General features: G+C 46.6%; 1 protein-coding gene across 1 annotated transcript in view; it reads right to left on the bottom strand.

Annotated features, from left to right (window-relative positions):
• Positions 1 to 21,846, bottom strand: part of LOC143963816 (uncharacterized) — a 43,663-nt gene extending 21,817 nt beyond the window's left edge. Inside the window, exons 1-2 of the mRNA XM_077473546.1 lie at positions 21,770 to 21,846; positions 7,738 to 8,109 (exon numbers count right to left, since the gene is read on the bottom strand). Of these exons, the coding sequence (XP_077329672.1) occupies positions 7,738 to 8,109; positions 21,770 to 21,806 (409 nt within the window). The 5' untranslated portion in view covers positions 21,807 to 21,846. The remainder of the gene's footprint in view (positions 1 to 7,737; positions 8,110 to 21,769) is intronic.
• Between the last annotated feature and the right edge of the window lie 1,058 nt (positions 21,847 to 22,904).

The following is a 22,904-nucleotide window of genomic DNA, read 5'->3' on the forward strand; positions in this document are numbered from 1 at the left end:
AACGCTTCCATTCCACAATTCTATGAGGTAATAATACCCAGTTCCTTTCTCCTGTAGTGGCTTATCTAGGTTTCGGAATAGAGGCATCATTTTGTATTAAAAATCACAGATCCAGATGCAAAAAAGGAATGCAATGTAACAAGATTTCCCTGACACCCTGGGTTCAGTAATTTTTACCGACTGTCACCAACAATGAGAAATGTACACGATACCAGTGAAACAGTTCAAGTTTGTTTACTGTAGCAAAAAAGCACATACAGATGCATAACACTGTAAATCATAGAGGTATTCTTGTCTGAACACTATAACACACTTTATTATTTGCTATTTGGTCATTTAAGACCTTTCAGTACTAAGGAGAAATACAAAGTATACAGTAATCCAAATTCATTTAGACATTATCCCTGTCACATTAACCTATGTGAACAGGTAGACAGAAAGGTAGGGAACTGACACTCTAAGGCCGCGTACACACGCGCGGACTGTTGGCCCAACTTTGTCCGTCCAACAGTTTGAGCGAACAGTCCGCTCAAACTTAGCATGGACGGACATGGCCACACACGACGGACGAACAGTTTGCTGAAACCGTGCGCGATGACGTGAACGGCACGTACGACGGGACGAAAAATACGACGTCCTATACACTGCAATGCAACCTTCCGACGTGGAAATCCTTTCTGAGCATGCGCGAGACTTAGTTGGCCGAACAAGCCTACACACGAGCGAACAGTCCGCTGAAACAAGGTTTCAGCGGACAGTTTTTCGGAATTTCCGTAAGACCTTGTTCGGCCAACTGTCCGCTGAAACTGTCCGCTGAAGCCCCACACACGAGCGGACTGTCCGCCCAAACACTGTTCAGCGGACAAGGTTGGGCGAACAGTCCGCGCGTGTGTACGCGGCCTAAGTCTTATGTCAGATTCACTCCCCTCTGTTTCCTCAACCCACAGGTCATTAACATCAATACAACATGACAAACACTATTCAAACGATTGTGTTTATAGTGGCTGGCTCCTTTAAAAAGAGTTCCAGATCAAGTGAGAGCATTTTCTTTGTGCTAAAACAACTTTAGTTACTTGAGCAAATAAAGAGAGAATAAAAAGGGTTTGAATGTTACTCCTTAGAATCCAGTAAATCTTCAGCTATCTTTAAAGTATTATGAATAAGGTATTCCTTCACTCCCCTGGCTGGGGGGTCACCCCGATTCTGGCTCGGTGTGAAAATTCAGTACCATTAGCAGTAACCCCGAGCCAGACTCGGAAACGCATCACTGGATCCAGGATGAGCTTACTTACCTTATCCCCTGGATCCCCTGGACTGCGAGTGGCTCGTCTTCTGCTCAATGTAACACATTGCCGGGCTCCATTCCCTGCGAGCGTTGCTACGCACGGGGATAGAGAACAGTGCCAAATTCAAAAAGTGAAACACACACATTACATACAGTATAATGTAATCTTACAGATTACATTGCTGTATATAATTTTTTCACATCCCCTTTGTCCCTAGTGGTTTCTCCAGTGCCCTGTGTCATGGTACTACTTACAGTGAGCCCACAGGCGAGCAGTTGACACGGGATCCCCCAGGGAGTGGAATCAGAAGAGTCAGCCGATGTTCCGCCAGGGACCTTCTCACAAAGGTTTGGGCTTAGCTGCGTGCTGACCCCAGGTCACGACCCCCCGGTTCACCCTGTTCACTAGGGAAGTACCAGAAGACACTGTTAGACAAGGATGGATGGATGAATTAAGCGAAGGAGAGCCGGACAGTGAGCCAAGGTCAGGGCGGGCTGCAGACAACGTAATCAGAACAAGCCGTGTCGGTACACAAGAGATCAGTTCACGAGAGGTCAGGTAAAACAGGTTACACAAGGGAGCTCAGAAACAAATGTTGCTTGAGCAATAGTGGCTGGTTAGAAAGGGATTTACATAGAGAAGCACATGAGGGGCTGGACAGGAAGTAGCAGGAAGGAAACATATATTAGGAAACAGGTGATGGGTGGCGACACCCATAGCTGCAGAATGCACCGAGCTGAACACCAGCTAGTTGAACAAGAGATGCCAGCCGACTTACTGCAGTAAAGGTGAGACACAGATCAGCTCCGCAGCTGATCTGTGAAGTACCCCCCTTCTTACGAGGTCCCCCTACACATCTGGGGGCTGGATTGGAGGGAAATTTCTGATGGAATCTGGTCACCAAACGTGGGGCGAAGACATCGGTAGCAGGAACCCAAGACCTCTCCTCCAGATTGAGAACCAGTGGCCTGAGCAGGGAGACATGGAAGGTGTTGGGTATCCTGAGGTGAGAGGGTAGACGGAGCTTGAAAGCAACTGGAGGGGCAAATTTCATTGAGGGTACCAGGAGTCGGATGTGCTTGGTAGAGAGCCAAACTCTATCGCCAGGCAGGAACTTAGGAGCCGGACGGCGATGACGATCTGCCGCCTTTTTATGCCTAGATGAAGATTCCCAGAGACTTCTTTCCAGATTGAGTTGAAGGACCTTTGGGTCTCAGCTGCTGCTGGTACAACAGGAGAAATTAGAACAGAAAAGGGAACAGATGGATGCTGCCCAAAAACTGTGAAGAAAGGAGATTTTCCAGAACTGGCATTGGCGTGATGGTTTAAGGCAAACTCTGCCCAGAGCAAAAGGTCCACCCAGTCATCTTGGTGGGCTGAGATGAAGGCACGGAGAAAACATTCTACATTTTGATTGACACGTTCCGTTTTCCCATTGGACTGGGGATGAAAGGCAGATGAAAAACCCAATTTAATCCCAAAGGAGCTGGCAAATTCTCTCCAAAACCGAGCAGTAAATTGAACTCCTCTGTCAGAGAAGATATGTGAAGACATCCCATGAAGATGAAAGATCTCTTTAATGAAAGTTGTGGCAAGACTGGGAGCAGAAGGTAGGCCTGGGAGAGGAATCAAGTGACACATTTTGGAGAACCGATCCACCACTACCCAGATGACTGTAGAACCTGTTGAGGGAGGCAGATCTGAGATAAAATCCATGGCAATACAACGCCAAGGTACATTGGGCACTGGTAAGGGCAAAAGCAACCCAGCAGAGGCAGACGTAGAAGATTTGGATAGCACACAAACCGTACAAGCATGAATGTATTCCTTGACATCCTTACGAAGAGAAGGCCACCAATAATGACGCTGAAGAAGATCACAAGTACGAGGTATGTCAGGATGTCCAGAGAACTTGGAGTCATGTGCCCAAGCAAGGAGTTTGGGACGAAGTGCAGGAGCTACAAAAGTTTTACCAGGAGGAGGCTGCGTAGACTGGAGCTGAGTAGTGGCTAGAATCCGATGCGGAGGGATGATGGGACCAGGATCTAGGTGATTCTCAGAATCATTGACATCAAACGACCTGGACAAGGCATCGGCTCGAAGGTTCTTGGCACCTGGATGGAAAGTAATGTTAAAATTGAAGCGGGCAAAAAAGAGTGCCCAGCGAGCTTGACGTGGGTTCAAGCGTTTTGCAGATTGTAAATACTGCAGATTTTTATGATCAGTATAGATGGTAATACAATGGGGAGAACCCTCTAGAAGATGCCACCATTGTTGAAAAGCTAGTTTAATAGTGAGTAGCTCACGGTCCCCAATGGTATAGTTCTTCTCTGCATCAGAAAACTTCTTGGAAAAGAATCCGCAAGGTTGAGACTTGCCCTGCTGAGCTTGGAGTAGGACGGCACCGATGTCCGGGCATAGAAGAATAGGGGCAGAGAGGAAGGCTTCAGGAGACCAGAGCCGAGCATTGACACCTTTGCGAGTGAGAGATGTAATAGGGGCCACCAAGGTGGAGTAGTTATGAATGAATTGGTGATAGTAATTGGTGAAGCCCAAAAAGCGTTGGGTGGCTTTAAGACCAGAGATGGCCCGAAGTTTGGCTGGGTTCATGAGGAGGCCTTGTGATGAGATTATATAGCCCAGAAATGGAACTTGTGTTTGTTCAAATAGACATTTCTCCAATTTTGCATATAAACAATTGTCCTGTAGACGCTGTAGCACAGTTTTTACATGAAGACGATGGGTAGGTAAGTCTGGTGAGAAAATAAGAATTTCATCTTGATATACAATAACACAGACATACAGAAGGTTGTGAAAGATCTCGTTAACAAAATTTTGGAAGACCGCTGGGGCATTGCATAAGCCAAAGAGCATCACAAGATACTCATAATGTCCATCCCTGGTAAATTGTAGGCCCCTCTAAGATCCAATTTAGTAAAAACATGAGAACCTCGCAGTCTGTCAAAGAGTTCTGAAATTAAAGGAAGAGGGTATCGGTTCTTCACGGTGATGGCGCTAAGACCCCTGTAGTCGATGCATGGACGGAGTGAACCATCTTTTTTCGCTACAAAGAAGAACCCGGCTCCGGCAGGTGAGTTAGATTTCCTGATGAAACCCTTTTGCAGGTTTTCCCAAATGTACTCAGACATGGCTTGTGTCTCGGGGATAGATAGAGGGTAGACTCGGCCTCGGGGAGGAGAGGTCCCAGGTAAAAGCTCAATGGAGCAGTCAAAGTCTCTGTGAGGAGGAAGGCGATCAGCGGACTTTTTGCAGAAAACATCTCGGAAGGACTGATATTGAGCAGGCAACATGGGAGTTGTGGAGGTCTCAGTAGACATGTGCAGAATAAAATATTTCATTTCGGAATTTCGTTTTCGTTCCGAAAAATGTATTTATTTAGTTACTCCCGAAATTCGCTTTTATTTATTTTGTTTTTCGTTCAAAAATTGCATTCGTCCAAAAATCCACAAGAATTACGGTCGAATCTGTCTTTGAAGGCTTATCGTGTCTGTCAAATGTATAAAGAAGATTCGACGGAGCTAGTATATAGCATACTTCGTGTGAACTTTAGAACCCTATTAAAGTCTATGGGACTCCAACGTTCAAAATCTAAAGTGCTAATTTTAAAGGCTAATATGCAAGTTACTGTCCTAAAAAGTGTTTGGGGACCTGGGTCCTGCCCCAGGGGACATGTATCAATGCAAAGTGAGGCGGGTTCGCCCAAGCTGCATAGGTTCTTCCAACCCGTGAGAGGGTGAAGACGGAGAGGATTACACCGGTCTTTGGACTACCTGTGCTGGATGGCCAGTGACAGTGACATTTTTGCAACTGAGCAAATTTCAGTGTTTTTGATTTGATTACATTATTGAATCATTTTTATTATTATTATATTATTATTTGGTGTAATTATTTATAGTTATTTATTATATTATAATTTATGATTTAATTCTTCAAACTTTATCATACCTGGGATGTCTGCTACACTCTGGTTTGGACAGATTTAAGTGAGTTATTCCTAAGCCCTTGTACATATGGTCGGACATTCCAACAACAAAATCAGTCGGATTTTTTCCAACAGATTTTCTGAAACTTGTGTTGCATTCACACCGTCGGACAAAGTTGTCAGAAAACCCGATCGTACGTAACGTGATGACGTTATTTCGTTACGACGGGACTACGTTCAGGCTAGTAGCCAATAGCTTTGGTCTAGGAATTTGATCTGAGCATGCGTGGCACTTTGTCCGATCGGAATTCTCTACACACAATCGGACAAAGTCCGATCGGATCATGTCGTCGGAAAGTTTTACAGCCCAGCTCTAAAACTTTGTCCGTCGGATATTCCAACGGAAACAGTCCGACGGAGCCCACACACAATCGGATTATCCAACAACACGGTCCGATCTGACATTTTCCGTCGGAATGTCCGACCGTGTGTACAAGGGCTAAGAATTACAAGACTACAATATAAAATGCCAAATTTTCATGCAAAATAATGGTACCACTTTCAGCACCTAAAATCTGAAATAATCATACCACCAAAGAGGTTAATGGTAAGGTAGAGCAAATTGAGTTGATCTGTAGTTTATCTATGCTTAATTCAAACTCTTCCTATATGGCTTGTATGCAGTAAGGTTACAAATGATAAGGACGTAAATAAAGCACAGCTGTTTGCATATAGTGTTCAATGGAGTGAATAAGCTGGCTTCCAGTAGCACCAGAAATCTTGGTGGAATAGGTGTTGTCTAAATTCAGTGTCTTAAAGAACTAAATGGGCAAATGCCCACTCACCACACAGGTTACAGAAGCTGCTGGCAGTGATGTTAGTGATGATGAAGGCTCTTTCAGGAACTTCCTCTGGATCCTGTCTCTGGGAATGGCATCTGACCTCTGTCACACCCCGCCATGGCTTACCCGAATCTTGAAGTGCAGGCGTCGCTGGAGGACCTGGAACAGCCTCCGGTCCGCTGCAGATGAGAAGCGATGCTGTCCACAGGTGTCCCTCTCCATGTATAATTTCTGTATAACAGTTCCCTCTCCACAGCATCTGATTCATTACACTGTCGGTGGTGAGCTCAGAAATCTCCATAAACTTTACAGAGGTATTTCCCATATTATTTCTCCTTCTGTACAGATATTCTTAGCCTATAGTGTTAGGCAATTTTCTCTATTGGTCGAATGGTCTTTAGGCTTTTTTCACTTAGGATCGAAAGCTAGGTGATATTATATTTACCCAGGGCAACAAATGGAAACCGACATTTCATACATATTTACAAACAATACAGGGATCATTTGTGACTTTTTTGTGAATGCTGAGACATTCAGACAACACATTTTTATAGACCCCCTGTGTGTTTGCAGCCAAGTTCAAATCTGCAGACTCTGAGACTTTAGACTATAGATAAACAGCCATGCAGGGAAAGGCATCCAGCCAGACACCAAGTCTGCATGTGTAGAAACACTGTCTCCTATGGCAACAATCTTGAACAGTTTCTAACAAAAGTTGTAAAGAACTCTTTCACTTCCTCCACAATCACCTTTTTAGATCTTCCCAGAACTAAGTTCCCAGCCTATCACTTAGACCTGCTGATCCACTGCCACTGGATCCCTTGAGCTCTTTCAATATTTTCACTGAGTATCTTCCTCAAGCGTCACCCTCGTGTCCCTGCTGGGTCCCTAGATTGGCACTCAGACACTCTTCAAGCTTCACCCCACTGGCCTGCTTGGTCCCTGGCTTGGCACACAATGCTCAGCAAGCGTCACCTCCACTGGCTGAGTCCCTGGCTTGACATCTGCTGAAGTTTCCCAATTCTTCACCGTCCCTGGTTGGTTAGAATACTGCTCAAATACTTGCTTCAGCTACTCAGTGGTCCCTGGTAACAAGGTGGATGGTCCTTTAGTGGCGACAGCTTTCCCTCTACCTCTGACCATGACACTTTCTCCAGCCAGCAGAATCATCACTTCTGGCAGTCCCAACCCTACGCTGCTCTCTTGCTTCTGGATAGGCCCTCAGATAGTCTAGCACCCAGATGTTCCCAGAATAGGCCTCAGGTCTCTGGCCTAGCAGCCCAGGTCAACACGACACATGTCCACCCAGATAGCTGTCTAGGTGCCACAGAACCCCGACCACCTAACTCCACCTAAACAAATAGGTTCTCCCAGCAGGCCAAGGGACCCAGAAAAATCCCTGCTCATTAGCGGAGACACCCCATTCATTCCTATTCTGTCCTTGCAATGCCCTTTTCTTATCTAATGTTTATATTATAAGATCATTTTTGTACCTTCTGTATTCATAATTTTAATCTATTCAATTTATATTTTTCTACTTTTTTTGTATTATTGCACCTTTAAAAGTCCCATAAACATCCTTCCTATATGCTAGAATGTAAATTGCACGGTAGTTTACAAGACCAAACTCTTCCCAGTCAGGAAAAAATTCAAAATAAATATTTACCTGGAAATTGCAGAAGGGTCCCATATGTATTCCAACTGATTGGCAAATCATGTTTACTATCGTATAGTTGGCAGCAAAATCTAGGTCCATCTGTTGGCTCCAGTCCTGTAATTTTGATATATTCTGTCCAGTTTCTCTTAGGATCCTTTTCTCTGTAAATTCTTCCTTCATATTTTTCTATAACATTTCCAGAAGGGGTAAATATCTTCCTATTAGATGAGCAGAATTCTCCACCTGTCTCCCCCCAAACAATCTCTGCATCTTCACCCTGTTTCTCAGGGACGGAGTATGAACACTGGATGGTAACAGAACCTCCGGGTTGTACTGTACGGGTTCTCACCTGATAAATACAGCTTGAACATCTTGTGATCCCTAAAAAATGGGCAGATGAGGCAAAATGTATTAGCAATGTGTTAAAAAGAATCGGTAGTGCTGCCAATGATTTTTTTTTTTCATTTTGGGATGTACAGTAAATCTCACAATGCAAGTCTATGGGCTGGCCAACTCGCTGAAAACAATGCACTCCTTGTGTGGCTGATTTATTATTTTAACCCTTCTATCGCAACTGCCATATGCCATATGTCTGTGGAAAATGGAGGTTTTTACACAAATCTGTGTAAATCGGACAAGCCGACAATTGGCTGTCAGAAGGAAACAATCCGGTGATTGTTTTATGTTAATACAAATGGTGCCACCCTTAAAATAATTTGTGTTAAAAATGAATTCGATATGTGACAGCTGCCCCTTTAAGTGTGTAACACACTAAATAAAAAACAAAATAAAGCAGAGGCTATTCCTCCTCAATACTACCTAGTTATCTGTATTACCAACAATATCTAGTTGCCGTGATTTACATTTGTTTCAACACCATACGATAAATCATAAATATCCACATTTTTGAAATAATATATCAAGAAAAAAAAACATATGATTCAATACCATGCATTAAATAATAAATCAATATCCATATTTGTGAAACAAAAAAGCGATTACACTCACCGGAGCCCTAAGGCCCTCTGGACTAGTCACGCGTTATTGGATACCCAAAGACAGCCTGATGAAGACTCCAAATCAGCATTTTTTAATACAAAAGGTATATTCTCCTCTCAATGGATATGCACCAATCACCCAAAAAGGAAATGAAAAGGTAATCGTGCAACAGTTTTATTAAAAACATCTATATGCTTACACATTCGAGTCAGTGTTGCCAACCGTCAGTATTTTTACGGGCAGCCCATAAAAACTGGCACTTTTTCCCCGCCCGTAAATGCCCGTAGTAGTTGGAACGTGTCGGTGAAAAATAGCCGTGACCAATCCAGCTTGGAACTGCGCACGCCCAGTTGTAGAGCTTGCCGAGCAGATCCTGTATTCAGCCCGAGGGGGGCGATTGAGGCAGGGGGTGATGGTGGTAGGGGGTGTTGGAGGCAGGGAGTGATTGGAGAGAGGGGGCGATGGTGGTAGGGGGTGTTGGAGGCAGGGAGTGATTGGAGACAGGGGGCAATGGTGGCAGGGGGTGTTGGAGGCAGGGGGCAATGGTGGCAGGGGGTGTTGGAGGCAGGGAGTGTTGGTGACAGGTGATTGGACTAGATAATTCACCCTTATTATGTTGAAAATAACAAAAATATGTTTTTTTACCTTAATATCTACCTTAAATCACATTGCTATTTGCCTAGCGTACTTGTGTGTAGCCTAAATACTAAAATTTGCACCTAAAAATTTAATTTTGGAACTTTTGTGAAATGCCAGTAAAAACTTGGCAGTGCCAGTAAATTTCAATCTGGTAGGTTGGCAACACTGATTCGAGTGCCCAGATCAGCACCAGCTCGATCAGTATATCTGATTAAAATCCTCAAGATCCTCCATGTAGTACAACCAGCACCGCCGTTCTTCTTACCAAGCCTCTGCGTTTGTTCCACTGGCAATTGGATGTGATGTCATACGCAGTCCATGGGTTAGTCAGCAGCAATCCGACCTGCATTTAGCTGATTTGCGTCATCAGGCTGTCTTTGGGTATACAATAACGCGTGACTGGTCCAGAGGGCCTTAGAGTTCTGTTGAGTGCAATAGTAGCATCATTGGTGGTGGAGCACTTTTTGTATCAAAGTTAACCGCTTGCCGACCGGCTCACGCCAATATACATTGGCACAATGGCACGGCTGGGCAAAACAATGTATAGGGGACATTGTTCTCTTTAAGAGCAGCTGCACTGCAGGGGGACCCAATGCACATGGCCGGCGGGTTCGATCCACCCCGTGATCACGTGCACGAGAGACAGCACAGGGATTTGTGTGTGTAAACACACAAAACCCTGTTCTGTCAGGGGGGAGGAAACATATTGTTTGTTCCTACTAAGAAGGAACAACGATATGTCCCCCCCCCCCAGTCAGTCCAATCCCCATACAATTAAAACATTTGCAGGAAACACACATTTAACCCCTTGATCGTCGCCTAGTGTTAACCTCATCCCTGCCAGTGACATTTACACAGTAATCAGTGCATTTTTAAAGCACTGATCGTTGTATAAATGTCAATGGTCCCAAAAATTTATCAAAAGTGTCCGATCTGTCCGCTGCAATGTTGCAGATCACCGCCATTACTAGTATAAAAAAATGCCATACAAATTTCGAAAATCTATCCCATAGTTTGTAGACGCTATAACTCAAATATAATCGTATTGCAATTTTTAAAAAAATTATTTTTACTAAAAATATGTAGAAGAATATGTATTGGCCTAAACTGATGAAGAAATTTTGTTTATTTTAAATTTTTTTTTTTAATTTTTAAATATCGTTTTTTTTTAATTGTTGCTTTTTTTTTATAGCACAAAAAATAAACTGCAGATGCCATCAAATACCACCAAAAGAAAGCTCTATTTGTGGGGAAAAAAAGGATGCAAATTTCGTTTGGGAACATCATTGCATGTCCGCGCAATCGTTAGTTAAAAACAACGCAGTGCCAAATTGTAAAAAGTGCTCTGGTCAGAAAGGTGGTAAAATCTTCCGGGGCTGAAGTGGTTAAAAGCATCACTTATATAAAAGTATGGTGGATGAAGTTTAATAAGTGCAAGAACACAGATTTTTGTGTGTGAACATTTTCATTTTCTGTTTTTTTTTTATTTATTTATTTTTTTTGTTTCACAAATATGGATATTGATTTATTATTTAATGCATGGTATTGAATCATGTTTTTTCTATCATATATTTTTTTTACAAATGTGGATATTTATGATCTATGGTATGGTGTTGAAACACATGTAAATCACGCCAACTAGATATTATTGGTTATACAGATCATTAGGCAGTATTGAGAAGGAATACGCCTACTTTATTTAGTTTTTTAATCTGGTGATTGTGCAGTTGCTGGATTGCCCCCCCCCCCCCCGCACGTACCCTCACCACATGTCCCAGGCTTCATGCACCCATTGGTGGACCTGGGACTGGCATGGTGGGTGCTGCAGGGTAGAGGGGTGGGAGATCAGAGTGTGTCCCCTACCCATTTCCCATTAAATAAAATTAGAGAACTTCCTGTAAGTAAATGATTCACTTCCCACCTTACAGATGGTAGTGCAATGCTTCACCACCTCCCACTAATACTGAGATAGAGACTAGACAAGATGGTAAATGAATGATATGAAACATGGCTAAAAAGGTAGCACCAATTTGTACATTTAATTAGCAATTTTGAAGTGTTTGCAAAAAAAAAAAAATTTAAATAAAAAAAATTTGGTGGCTACACATATTGTAAGTTCATGCATGTTTTACTGAATGAAAAAGGCATTTCAAGTCAAAAGTTCAGCCATTTTCTTGTAGCTTTTCCCTACCTATGCGGTGTAACTTAGCAGAACTATAAGGCATGTAGCTTTTTTGTGTATTCACATACAAGTAGATTCTTTGAAATAAATGGTATTAACCACTTCCAGCCCAGCCTATAGCGGATTGGATTGACAGCCAGGTGGGGGCTTTACTGTTCTGGTTGGATATCATATGACGTCCTTCAGAATGGGCCACTCGTGCATGCCCCTGGGGAGGGGGCAATTGGTGGTGTTTCCCTCGGGATCCAATCATGGTAAAGAGCCTATGACATAGGCTTTTTACCATGTGATCAGCTGTGTCCAATCACAGCTGATTACAGAGCATTCCTCTTCTCACGCTGGCAGCACACGAGAAAAGGAGAGCTTATGAGCAGCTTTCCATGGTGGGGACATCTGCACTGATTATCAGTGCAGCCTCATCAGTGATGCCCGTCAGTCCTCACCAGTGATATCCACCAGTGCCCATCAGTGATGCCTGTCAGTCCTCACCAGTGATATCCACCAGTGCCCATCAGTGATGCCTGTCAATGTCTCATCATCAGTGCTGCCTATCAGTGCCTATCATGCCACTTATCCGTGCCCATCATTGCTGCCTACAAGTGCCTATCATGCCACTTATCCATGCCCATCAGTGCTGCCTACAAGTGCCTATCATTCCATCTATTAGTGCCCATAAGGGCAGGGGGCTTTACTGTTCTGACTGGACATCATATGACATCCTTCAGGGCGGGCCACTTCTGTGCACCCCCGGGGACGTGCAGCGCAGCGATTGGTGGTGTGTCCTTCAGACACACTGCATCACTGATCACAGGAAAGAGCCTATGACGTAGGGTCTTTACCATGTGATTAGCTGTGTCCAATCATAGCGGATCACAGTGTAAATAGGAAATGCATTCCTCTCCTCATGCTGACATCGCATGAAGAGAGGAGAGCGGCTTTTCTCAGTGGGGACATCTGCATTGATTATCAGTGCAGCCTCATCAATGATGCCTGTCAGTGCCCACCAGTGATGCCCACCAGTGCCCAGTGATGCTAATCAGTACCCATCAGGGCTGCCTTTCACTGCCCATCAGTACCTTCTCATCAGTGCCACCTATCAGTGCCCATCGGAGCCACCTATCAGTGCCCATCAGTGCTGTATATTAGTGCCGCCTCATCAGTGCCCATCAGTGCCACCTCATCTGTGACCATCAAAGAGAAAAATGGCTTATTTACAAAATGTCAAAATCAGGGACAGTTGGGAGCTATGATGATGGTGTGTCCACATATATTCATGAAATGGTTTCCAGCCCATTCAGAGCACCTCTAAAATCCTATGACTGGTTCTGTTATTCTGGGAAGCCCCAGCCCAAGGCACTATCTGGGCTACAACTGCATGGTCCAGGCTGTCAATCAGTGTCACATGTGCTGCAGCTGCACACACATAGCCCGTGCTTCAGCTGTTCTCCCTCTCCTCGGCTATGTGAGGGGAGAAGAGAGAAACAGAGAATGAAGATGCTGCAGGGCTGTGTGCAACTACAGGAAAGCTTGTGCACCAACTGGGCAAAGCACATGAAGAGGAAACTGAATGGCTGTGAGTCCTGGGAGTGACTGATGTAAGGAACTGTAAGGAATTGGGGCTTGTGGGGGATGCAGTACTCAGACAGGCTGAGCCTGTATTTCAGATTGGCACTGGAACAACCTATTCTGCAATTTACAAGACTCTGTGGACAGGAAAAGGAAGACCTGTTCTTGAGCTAGAGGGAGTCATGTGGAGAACAGACGGGATGCTAACAGTATGCAATACCAATAATGCTATTGTACAGAGGGGTCTCGTACCTCCTCTTCTAGAGTCCCGGTTGGCACTCTCCGCTCCTTCTTCCGAGTGCCCCCCAAAGCTGTGCTATGACAACACCTGCACACATGTGCTCCTGATCCAAGCCGTATGCATTCATAGACACACATAGCACTGCTCGGCCATGCCCCCCACTCTCCCATAACAGGATTTGATTGACAGCAGCAGGGGCCAATGGTTATAACTGCCCTCAGTGTCTCCAGTGAGACAAAGAAAAGAGCAGTGATGTTGCAGACGGGACAGTGCTGTATCGGTGGCGGAGGCATATCAGTGTTTAGGGATAGGGGGAAGCAGGCAGTGGAGTCATTTTTACCTTAATTTAAAAAATGCATTAAGATATTATGACACCCCCGTAGGGACTGCTGATGAACTTGGATCCCTCACTCTTGCACATCCAAGCACACCAAATCTCCACAAGCACCCAGCAATAGAACAGTCCCTAGCTTTTTTTTTGTTATTGATTGCGGGTTAACAACTTGAATAGTGATGGGAGGTTATGGGATGCCTACTTGACTATAGAAAAACTTCAGCAACAACCTCGGGGACATCTTCCTATATAAAGTCTACGTACAGTCTCCTCCAGTTGCCTCCTGCACACGCTTGCTTGCTGCAGCTGAATCAGTGTAGAATATCAGTGTAGAATAATCTAACAGGCCCCTCGGCAGATTTTTGCAATAGCTCTTTTCAGGCAGAAGCTTGTAGCTCCTTGTGTAGCAACAATGTAGTGAAACAGCTTCCTCTGTGGTCACTGATCTCAGCACCACCTCTTCAGGCACTGCCAACTCACTAGGCTGCAACTACCCCTTTCACTAGCCCTCTAGGCTAACTTTCACACCAGATATTATAACGTAAACAACCAATCAGCGCACACACATAAAAAAGTCCAAATGATTGCAAGCTGAACACCTAAAGGAGCAAATCACAACACCTCAATATTAAAATACAAAGTAAGATGGTGCAGCACAAAATATAATAAAGTCCATATAGCAAATGGTGAATCCATAATGCAAAAAGATCAAGTGAGGCCACTCCGTGATGAAAAAGATCTTATCACAGTGACAAATCCTTCCACCAGCACAAGATACTGCTTACCGAATAAATCGGACCACTGAAATTCAAATGGTCATAAAGGCATATACAGGGTAGAACCATACAGCATCACTCCATAGGTAGAGACGGCTTCAGGTGCATATCAACAAATGGTGACCACTGAAAATCAGATCCATAGGCTGTGCACCCAATACAGACAATCCAACCAGATGAGTGCAGGCATACAGGTCTCTAAAAATAGTGCAGCTCCCAGCCAAAAATATATATAAGAAAACGATTTAAGTGTAGCTTTTATATGATCGTTTATTAAATAAATTAAAAAACTTCACTTAAAAAAAGTGTAGTAGTTTACTACAAGTATCAATTGTTATGAACGTGGCAAGTTAAAAAATGATCCATCAAAAGTAGCGAATAAAAAAAGTTCACAGCAAAAGTTCACAGCATATCTTTGAAGCAAAACTACACAACCACAAGATGCCACTGTAGTGTTAGTGGATATGATAGACAGACAGCGGGTGATGTCAGCAGAACAGCTCCTCCCCCATACGCACGTTACGTTCTACAGGGACTTCATCAGTGGTGGATGGAGCTGTAGGCATCACCCAAAGCTGCTTAATACTCGTCCAGTTGCTATGGAGAGAGAGGCAAACACAGCGGTGGCCGCGGCCGGAAACGGAAACCGGTCAGACCTCCGTGACACCCGCAACAACCTCTCCTCAGGAGACAGATGCAGCACAACTGTATAAAAAATGCTGTATGTAAATAATAAAAGATCCACTGAAAATAGGATACAGTGGTAGGCAATGCAAAGACACATGGCTCAATACATATCAACCACCACTCTAATTAATTATGCTCAAAATTGGGAATTGGAGGAGCTGTTCTGCTGACATCCCCTGCTGTCTGTCTATCATATCCACTAACGCTACAGTGGCATCTTGTGGTTATGAGCAGTTTTGCTTCGAAGATATGCTGTGAACTTTTTTATACGCTACTTTTGATGGAAAAATTTTTAACTTGCCACGTTCATAAAAATTGATACTTGTAGTGAACTGAGAAGTTTTTTAAGTCAAGTTTTTTATTTAATAAACGATCATATAAAAGCTACCCTTAGATCGTTTACTTATATATATTTTTGGCTGGGAGCTGTACTATTGTTAGTGACCTGTATGCCTGCACTCATCTGGTCGGATTGCCGGTATTGGGTGCACAGCCTATGGATCTGATCTTCAGTGGTCACCATGGGCGTCCGCAGCAGGGGGCAAGGGGTGTCAAGTCCCCCCCCCTGGAATCCCCAAGGTGTTGCAGCCGCCGCCATGCTGCCTGGATAGGGGGATCGAGGGGGGGGGAGCTGCAGGGCTCTCCTCCACCACCACACTCTCCTGCCCCCCGTGCTCTCCTCCACCACCACACTCTCCTGCCCCCCCCCAGTGCTCTCCTCCACCACCACACTCTCCTGCCCCCCTGGTGCTCTCCTGCCCCACCACACTCTCCTGCCCCCCCAGTGCTCTCCTCCACCACCACACTCTCCTGCCCCCCCAGTGCTCTCCTGCCCCCACCACACTCTCCTGCCCCCCTCCCAAGTGCTCTCCTCCACCACCACACTCTCCTGCCCCTCGCCCCAGTGCTCTCCTCCACCACCACACTCTCCTGCCCCCCGCCCCAGTGTTCTCCTCCACCACCACACTCTCCTGCCCCCCCCAGTGCTCTCCTGCCCCACCACATTCTCCTGCCCCCCCAGTGCTCTCCTGCCCCACCACACTCTCGTCCACCTCCACACTCTCCTGCCCCCCCCGCCCCAGTGCTCCTCCACCACCACACTCTCCTGCCCCCCCACCCCAGTGCTCTCCTCCACCACCACACTCTCCTGCCCCCCCAGTGCTCTCCTGCCCCCCAGTGCTCTCCTCCACCACGATACTCTCCTGCCCCCCCCCACCCCAGTGCTCTCCCCCACCACGACACTCTCCTGCCCCCCCAGTGCTCTCCTGCCCCACCACACTCTCCTGCCCCCCAGTGTTCTCCTCCACCACGACACTCTCCTGCCCCCCCACCCCAGTGCTCTCCTCCACCACGACACTCTCCTGCCCCCTCCCCCAGTGCTCTCCTGCCCCACCACACTCTCCTGCCCCCCCAGTGCTCTCCTCCACCACCACACTCTCCTGCCCTCACCCCAGTGCTCTCCTCCACCACCACACTCTCCTGCCCCCCCAGTGCTCTCCTGCCCCACCACACTCTCCTGCCCCACCACACTCTCCTGCCCCCCCAGTGCTCTCCTCCACCACGACACACTCCTGCCCCCCACCCCAGTGCTCTCCTCCACCAATACACTCTCCTGCCCCCCCCAGTGCTCTCCTGCCCCAGCACACTCTCCTGCCCCCCAGTGCTCTCCTCCACCACCACCCTCTCCTGCCCCCCCAGTGCTCTCCTCCACCACCACACTCTCCTGCCCCCCCCCAGTGCTTTCCTGCCCCACCACACTCTCCTGCCCCCCCATTGCTCTCCTCCACCACCACACTCTCCTGCCACCCCCATGCTCTCCTCCACCACCACACTCTCCTGCCCCCCCCTGCTCTCCTCCACCACCACACTCTCCTGCCCCCCCAGTGCTCTCCTCCACCACCACACTCTCCTGCCCCCCCCCCCACCCCAGTGCTCTCCTCCACCACCACACTCTCCTGCCCACCCAGTGCTCTCCTCCACCACCACACTCTCCTGCCCCCCCCAGTGCTCTCCTCTACCACCACACTCTCCTGCCCCCCCAGTGCTCTCCTCCACCACCACACTCTCCTGCCCCCCCAGTGCTCTCCTGCCCCACCACACTCTCCTGCCCTCCCCCCACAGTGCTCTCCTCCACCACCACCACACTCTCCTGCCCCCCCCCCCCCGTGCTCTCCTCTACCACTACACTCTCCTGCCCCCCCACCCCCCACAGTTCTCTCCTCCCCTATTCTTGCTGCCCTCCCTGCTCTCCAGCTCTCCGCATCCTTCTCTAGCCACCATCCCAGTGCTCCCCCCATGCTCTCCCCCCGTTCCCCCCAGTGCTCTCCACTCCACCCAGTGCTCCTCCCCTGTTCTCCTCCCCCTCAGTGCTCTCCACTCCCCCCAGTGCTCTCCCCCTGTTCTTTCTCCCCCCAGTGCTCTTCAGCTCTCCCCATCACTCTCCAGCAGCCACCCCAGTGCTCTCCAGCCCCCCATTCTCCCCACCCCTGTTCTTTCTGCCCCCTGGTGCTCTCCAGCCCTCCCAGTGCTCTCTACCCTCTGTGCTCTCCACCCCTGTTCTTTTTGGCTCCCCTCAGCACTCTACACTCCCCATCCCTGTACTCTCCACTCCCCCTGCATTTTGCCCCACCCATGTGCTCTCCACCCCCATAGTGCTCTCCAGTCCCCCGTGCTTTCCACCCCTGTTCTTTCTGGTGCTCTCAAGCTCCCCCCCATTGCTCGCCACTCCCCCCTGCTCTTTGTACCCCCCCCAGTACTCTCCAGCCCCTGTGCTCTCCACCCCTGTTTTTCTGCCCTTCCAGTGCTCTTCACCACCCCACACTTTTAGCAACCCCAGTGTTCTCAGCCTACCGTGCTCTCTACCCCTGTTCTTATTGGCCCTCCAAGTGCTCTAAAGCCCCCCCCCCCAGCGCTCTCTGCTCCCCACCCCTGTGATCTCCACTCCCCCTCGCTCTTTGCCCCCACCCATGTGTTCTACAACCCCGCCAGTACTCTTTGCTCCCCCTTCTCTCCAACTCCCACCCAGTGCTCTCCACTTCCCCAGGACCAGAGGGCAGGCTGACTGGGGCCGGAAAATGAGGAAGGCTGAAGGTGCAGGTGACCAGGGACCACTCCATCTCACAGCAGACAGATCCTCTGGAAGGAGCACCATCCCCATCCAAAACGAGAACAGACCCTTCCCACAGACAGGGACTGCAGACTGGGACATGGGGCACAGGAGGGGCTGCAATGATGGGCACAGTGAGACTGCATTCACGGCACAGTAAAGCTGCATTTGATGGACACAGTGAGGCTGAATTTGATGGACACAGTGAGGCTGCATTTTATGGACACAGTGAGGCTGCATTTGATGGGCACAGTGAGGCTGCATTTGATGGGCACAGTGAGGCTGCATTTGATGGGCACAGTGAGGCTGCATTGAGCTCTTGCATCAAGTCTGCAGTCTCTGACCATCTCCTGTAGCATGTCTGCAGTCTCTGAGGGAGTCTGGAGAGGAGTCAAAAGTGGGAGTACCGCCGGGATGGGGGTCATGGGAGAAGTCAGACTTGTGTGGACTGGGGACAGGAGATTATAGGATAAAACCAGAGCCACCAAGCTGGAGCCGACTGACTGAGCCCTGCACAGTGCACCTGAGAGGAGGTCAGTGAAAGCACCGCCAGGCCAGTCGGGGGTCACTGATGTAAGGGGGGAGTGAATACGATAATGTAAGGTATGGTATGAAATTTTTTCCAGGGCTGGTTTTTGAAAGCATGGGCGTCCGCAAGGTTAGTCAGGTGGCTGCGTACCATGCCCATATGGCCTAGAGAATGTACATCTTTCTACATTGCAATACATCTGTTGTTACCATATTTTTATCTTGATGAAAACAGCCTATACAGTGACAGCATGAGATCAAAATATGGCCACAACAGATGTATTGCAATGTAAAAAGATGTACATTCTCTAGGCTATATGGGCATGGAACACAGCCACCAGAGTAACTTCCAATACAAAGGGAAGATGAATTATCTGTTATATAACACATATGTATTACCAGTGGAAAGATTTTTAGGAGATTGTCGAAAAGGGGCGGAGCATGAGTGGCCTTAAAATGATGCTCCCCCTTGGAAAAAGTTCTGCGGACGCCCATGTCTCTCAGTGTAATCTTCTGTGAGTCTAGTTGTGCTTCCTTGTGAATCTGTGCTTTGCTCTTGCAGGAGTGATTTATCCCTTTATAATTTCCTTTTTTATAGTCAAATACTTATTTTACATGTAGCGCTGGCTCCTGAGGAGCATGCGCTGTATGTTTTTTTAAAGTTAATTCTCCTGAAACCATAGTTGGGTTTTGGGGCTAATATTACAAAAGTTATGGTTTCAGTACCAGTCTGGCTGGGTTGCTCTGGGTTCTCCTTGACCGCAGGTGTCGCTGTCACCGCCGGCAGGTGTGAGAATGCAGTCTAGCTGGGTGTATTGAATGCCACGTTTCTTTCGGAACCAGCCCAGTGGGAGTGTTCTCCTGCTGTATATTCTGGGAGGTGGTATTTAACCACTACAATACAGGGCACTTTTGCCCCTTTCCTTCCCAGCCCAATTTTCAGCTTTCAACGCTCTAGCGCTTTCAATGACAATTGTGCGGTCATGCTACACTGTACCCTAATTCAATTTTTATCATTTTGTTCGCACAAATAGAGCTTTATTTTGGTGGTATTTATTCAGGACTCCGTTTTTAATTTTTTGCGATATGAGCGCACAAAAAGCGGAAATTTGGAACAAAAACAATATTTTCTTTTTTCTATTTTAAAAGAAATCCAATAAAATCGAATTTTGTCATAAATTTAAGCCAAAATGTATTCTGCTACATGTTTTTGTTAAAAAAAATTCCGTTAAGTGTAGAATAATTGGTTTGTGTGATCACGGACATATGTACGCAAATGATCATGTACATATGTGTGTAGGTGATCACGTACATATGTGTGCAGATAATCATTGGAACATGTGATTTTAGTGGGACATATGTGGGGGACATGTGTTTTTTTATTTGGGGACATGTCTTTTTATTATTTGGGGACATGTGTGTTTTGGGGACATGTGTGGTGACGTGTATTGTGGTGACATGTGTGTTTACACTGTGTGGTGATGTGTGTTTACACTAGATTGGTGATCAGTTAGTAAAAAGCTGTAAAAACAGCTCATACTTACTGATCATCAGCCGGCTGCAGCAATCTGCTCTCCTCTCCTCAGCGATGACTTCTGTGTGAGGAGAGGAGAGCAGATTGCCTAGCAACTGGCTGTTTGTTTACATCACATGACGGCCGTGATTGGACACGGCCGTCATGTGATCAGGAGGGCCAATCACAGAGCCCTCCTGCCGATCCGAGATGCGCCGTGTCTGGGTGACACGAGCAGATTGGGATCGCGCCGCTGCGCGGGCACGCGTGCGCGCGATCCCCCTCCTTCTGAAGGACGTTCCTGAACATCCTATCAGAAGTAGAGAGCTCCCACCCGGCCGTATATGTACATTGGCCGGGTGGGAAGTGGTTAAGGTACTGAGATCACGTGGTCTCTGGTCTGTTCGGGAGATAATTTTTCTGTCTGTTCGGTTCTGGTCCTCCTGACCAGCCCCCATAGGGTGCAGAAGCATGCATTTCCAAGTCTCTGGGCTGGCTAGCCCGAGGCAACGCAACTGCAGGGACAGGCCTGAATGAATATCGTGTCCTATTGATTCAAAGGTGGTCTGGTGCCGTCTCATCTAAGGGAGAGGCCCAGCAACTGGAGAAGCATCCAGGGGAGGACTCTTCAGGAGAAGGCCATGCACAAGGCTGGCTTCTCTGAAGGAGCCTGGAGGCTCAGTTGAAGGACACTACATGGATCTACACTCATACGGTATCGCCGGATCGGCTGAGAGATACTGGTACCGTATGATAGCTCTTTAAATTTGTCTATGTTCCTCAGTAACACTCAAGTCTGTGGCAGAGACTTTACTCAAGTATTCTACACCCAAGTCTGTGGCAGAGACTTTACTATTCTACACCCAAGTCTGTGGCAGAGACTATTCTTGACACCCCGCCGGCTGCTAGGCCTAGTGAGAGGAGGTCTCTCTGGGGGTTGTGAAATCCAGCTGTGAAACGGTTATTCTCTGGATTTCTTCTATAAGAAAGTCCAAAAGTACCTGAACTTAATCCTAACCCTCTACCCTAAACTGAGAGACTCTGCTTATACTTCAAATAAATAACCCAACAGAAGATTCAGTGTCAGTTTCCACATTTATTTGGGCCATCTACCACGGGAAACCCTAGATGGAGAAACAGGGAAGAAGGTAACGGTAAGCCAATAAAACCAGCAGCTCCTTCGAGGGTCAGTGCTACATAGATAAAAAATAAAATGCTAAAACTATACATATGCAATATTTATCTTTAATAAAAGAAAGTTTTGAGTCTGTATTGCACTTTTCACAGATCATGCTCAGAGCAAGATGAGAAGAGGTGCCGTCTGGTACAGCTTCTTTTTATTTTCTGCAAATATTCTGCCAATCGGGCCCCATTATCATCTGACCTCCACCCCTCGGGTGTACAGACTGGTCAATCATTTTCTAGTGAGAATAGCTTCCATAGGGGAATGTAGCCCGTTTTTGCACTTACCTAGAAAGGATAGACTGATCAAGATGAAGAGTCTCATCGCTCGTTGCCTGCCGTGACAGCTGGATGGCAGAGGATGCGCAGTCTCTGATGTATTGTCTGAATGTATTTTAGTTTATAGAAAGAGGAAATAAGTGAAATAGCAGAAGTTGTTTTAAAGAATTAGAAGTCATGTTTTATAGAAGACAATAACATACAGACACCATGTACAAGCGCTATACGAAATTAGACAAAGCTAAAAATAACAATTCAAGTCACATTTTACTTGCCAAAAGCATAGCTCCCAACCATCCCTGATTTTTAGGGACTGTCCCTGATTTGGAGCAATGTCCCCCTGTCTCTCTTTCCCCCCTCATGTGTCCCTCATTTTGGTCTGATCTATATAGTTGTATATAAAATGCACTATTTATTATTCAAAATGTGTTTCCCAACGCTAAACCTTTCATCTGATTTTTTAATTGCTGCATTTGTAATGGTCATAAGTCAATATAAAGGAATAGTAGTGGTAAAAAAGGTTTAACTATATATTTTTTTGTATAATTCTCCTTTAAGGTGGCATGGCAGGAAGTGTGTCCTATGATGGGCGCACGATATGCCTACATACTTTTGCTAAAAGGTGTTCCTTGTTCCCATCTCAAAAAGTTGAGAGGTTTAAAAAAAGTGTGCTTAGTACAGCTCATTTGTTTGTCATTGATTGAAAAAGGAACTAATTAGTTGTTCCGAAATGAGTCACATGTTGCTCACACCACTTCCGGGTTTGCTGTCCATGCTGGTTGTTGGCCCCCTACCGTTGACGTCACTTCCTGGATTTGGCTTCCATGCTGTCTCAGACAGTCTAGCTGTCTTCCCAGAATCTAGGAGAGTTGTGGCTTCCATCTGCAGGCCATTTCATATGCTACCATAGAATTACACCTCTGGATATCCCTCAGACTCCTTGGGACTACCAGAACGCTGAACCACCTGACATATTACTAATATGATGCGCTCCTACCCATCCATCCTTTTGTAAGTGTTTTTATCCCTTTTGGGAAATATAACGTTTTACAGTCTGCACTTAGAAGCGCTTCCAGCGTTTGCTTCTCTCTTCAAGTGCTGCCGGAAGTGCATGAAGACCCTCTTCTATTTCTACATAGACTGA

Source organism: Lithobates pipiens, unplaced genomic scaffold, assembly GCF_037356315.1.
Source record: "Lithobates pipiens isolate NorthernLeopardFrog02 unplaced genomic scaffold, aLitPip1_a1.2 Scaffold_8, whole genome shotgun sequence".
Taxonomy (NCBI): Eukaryota; Metazoa; Chordata; class Amphibia; order Anura; family Ranidae; genus Lithobates; species Lithobates pipiens.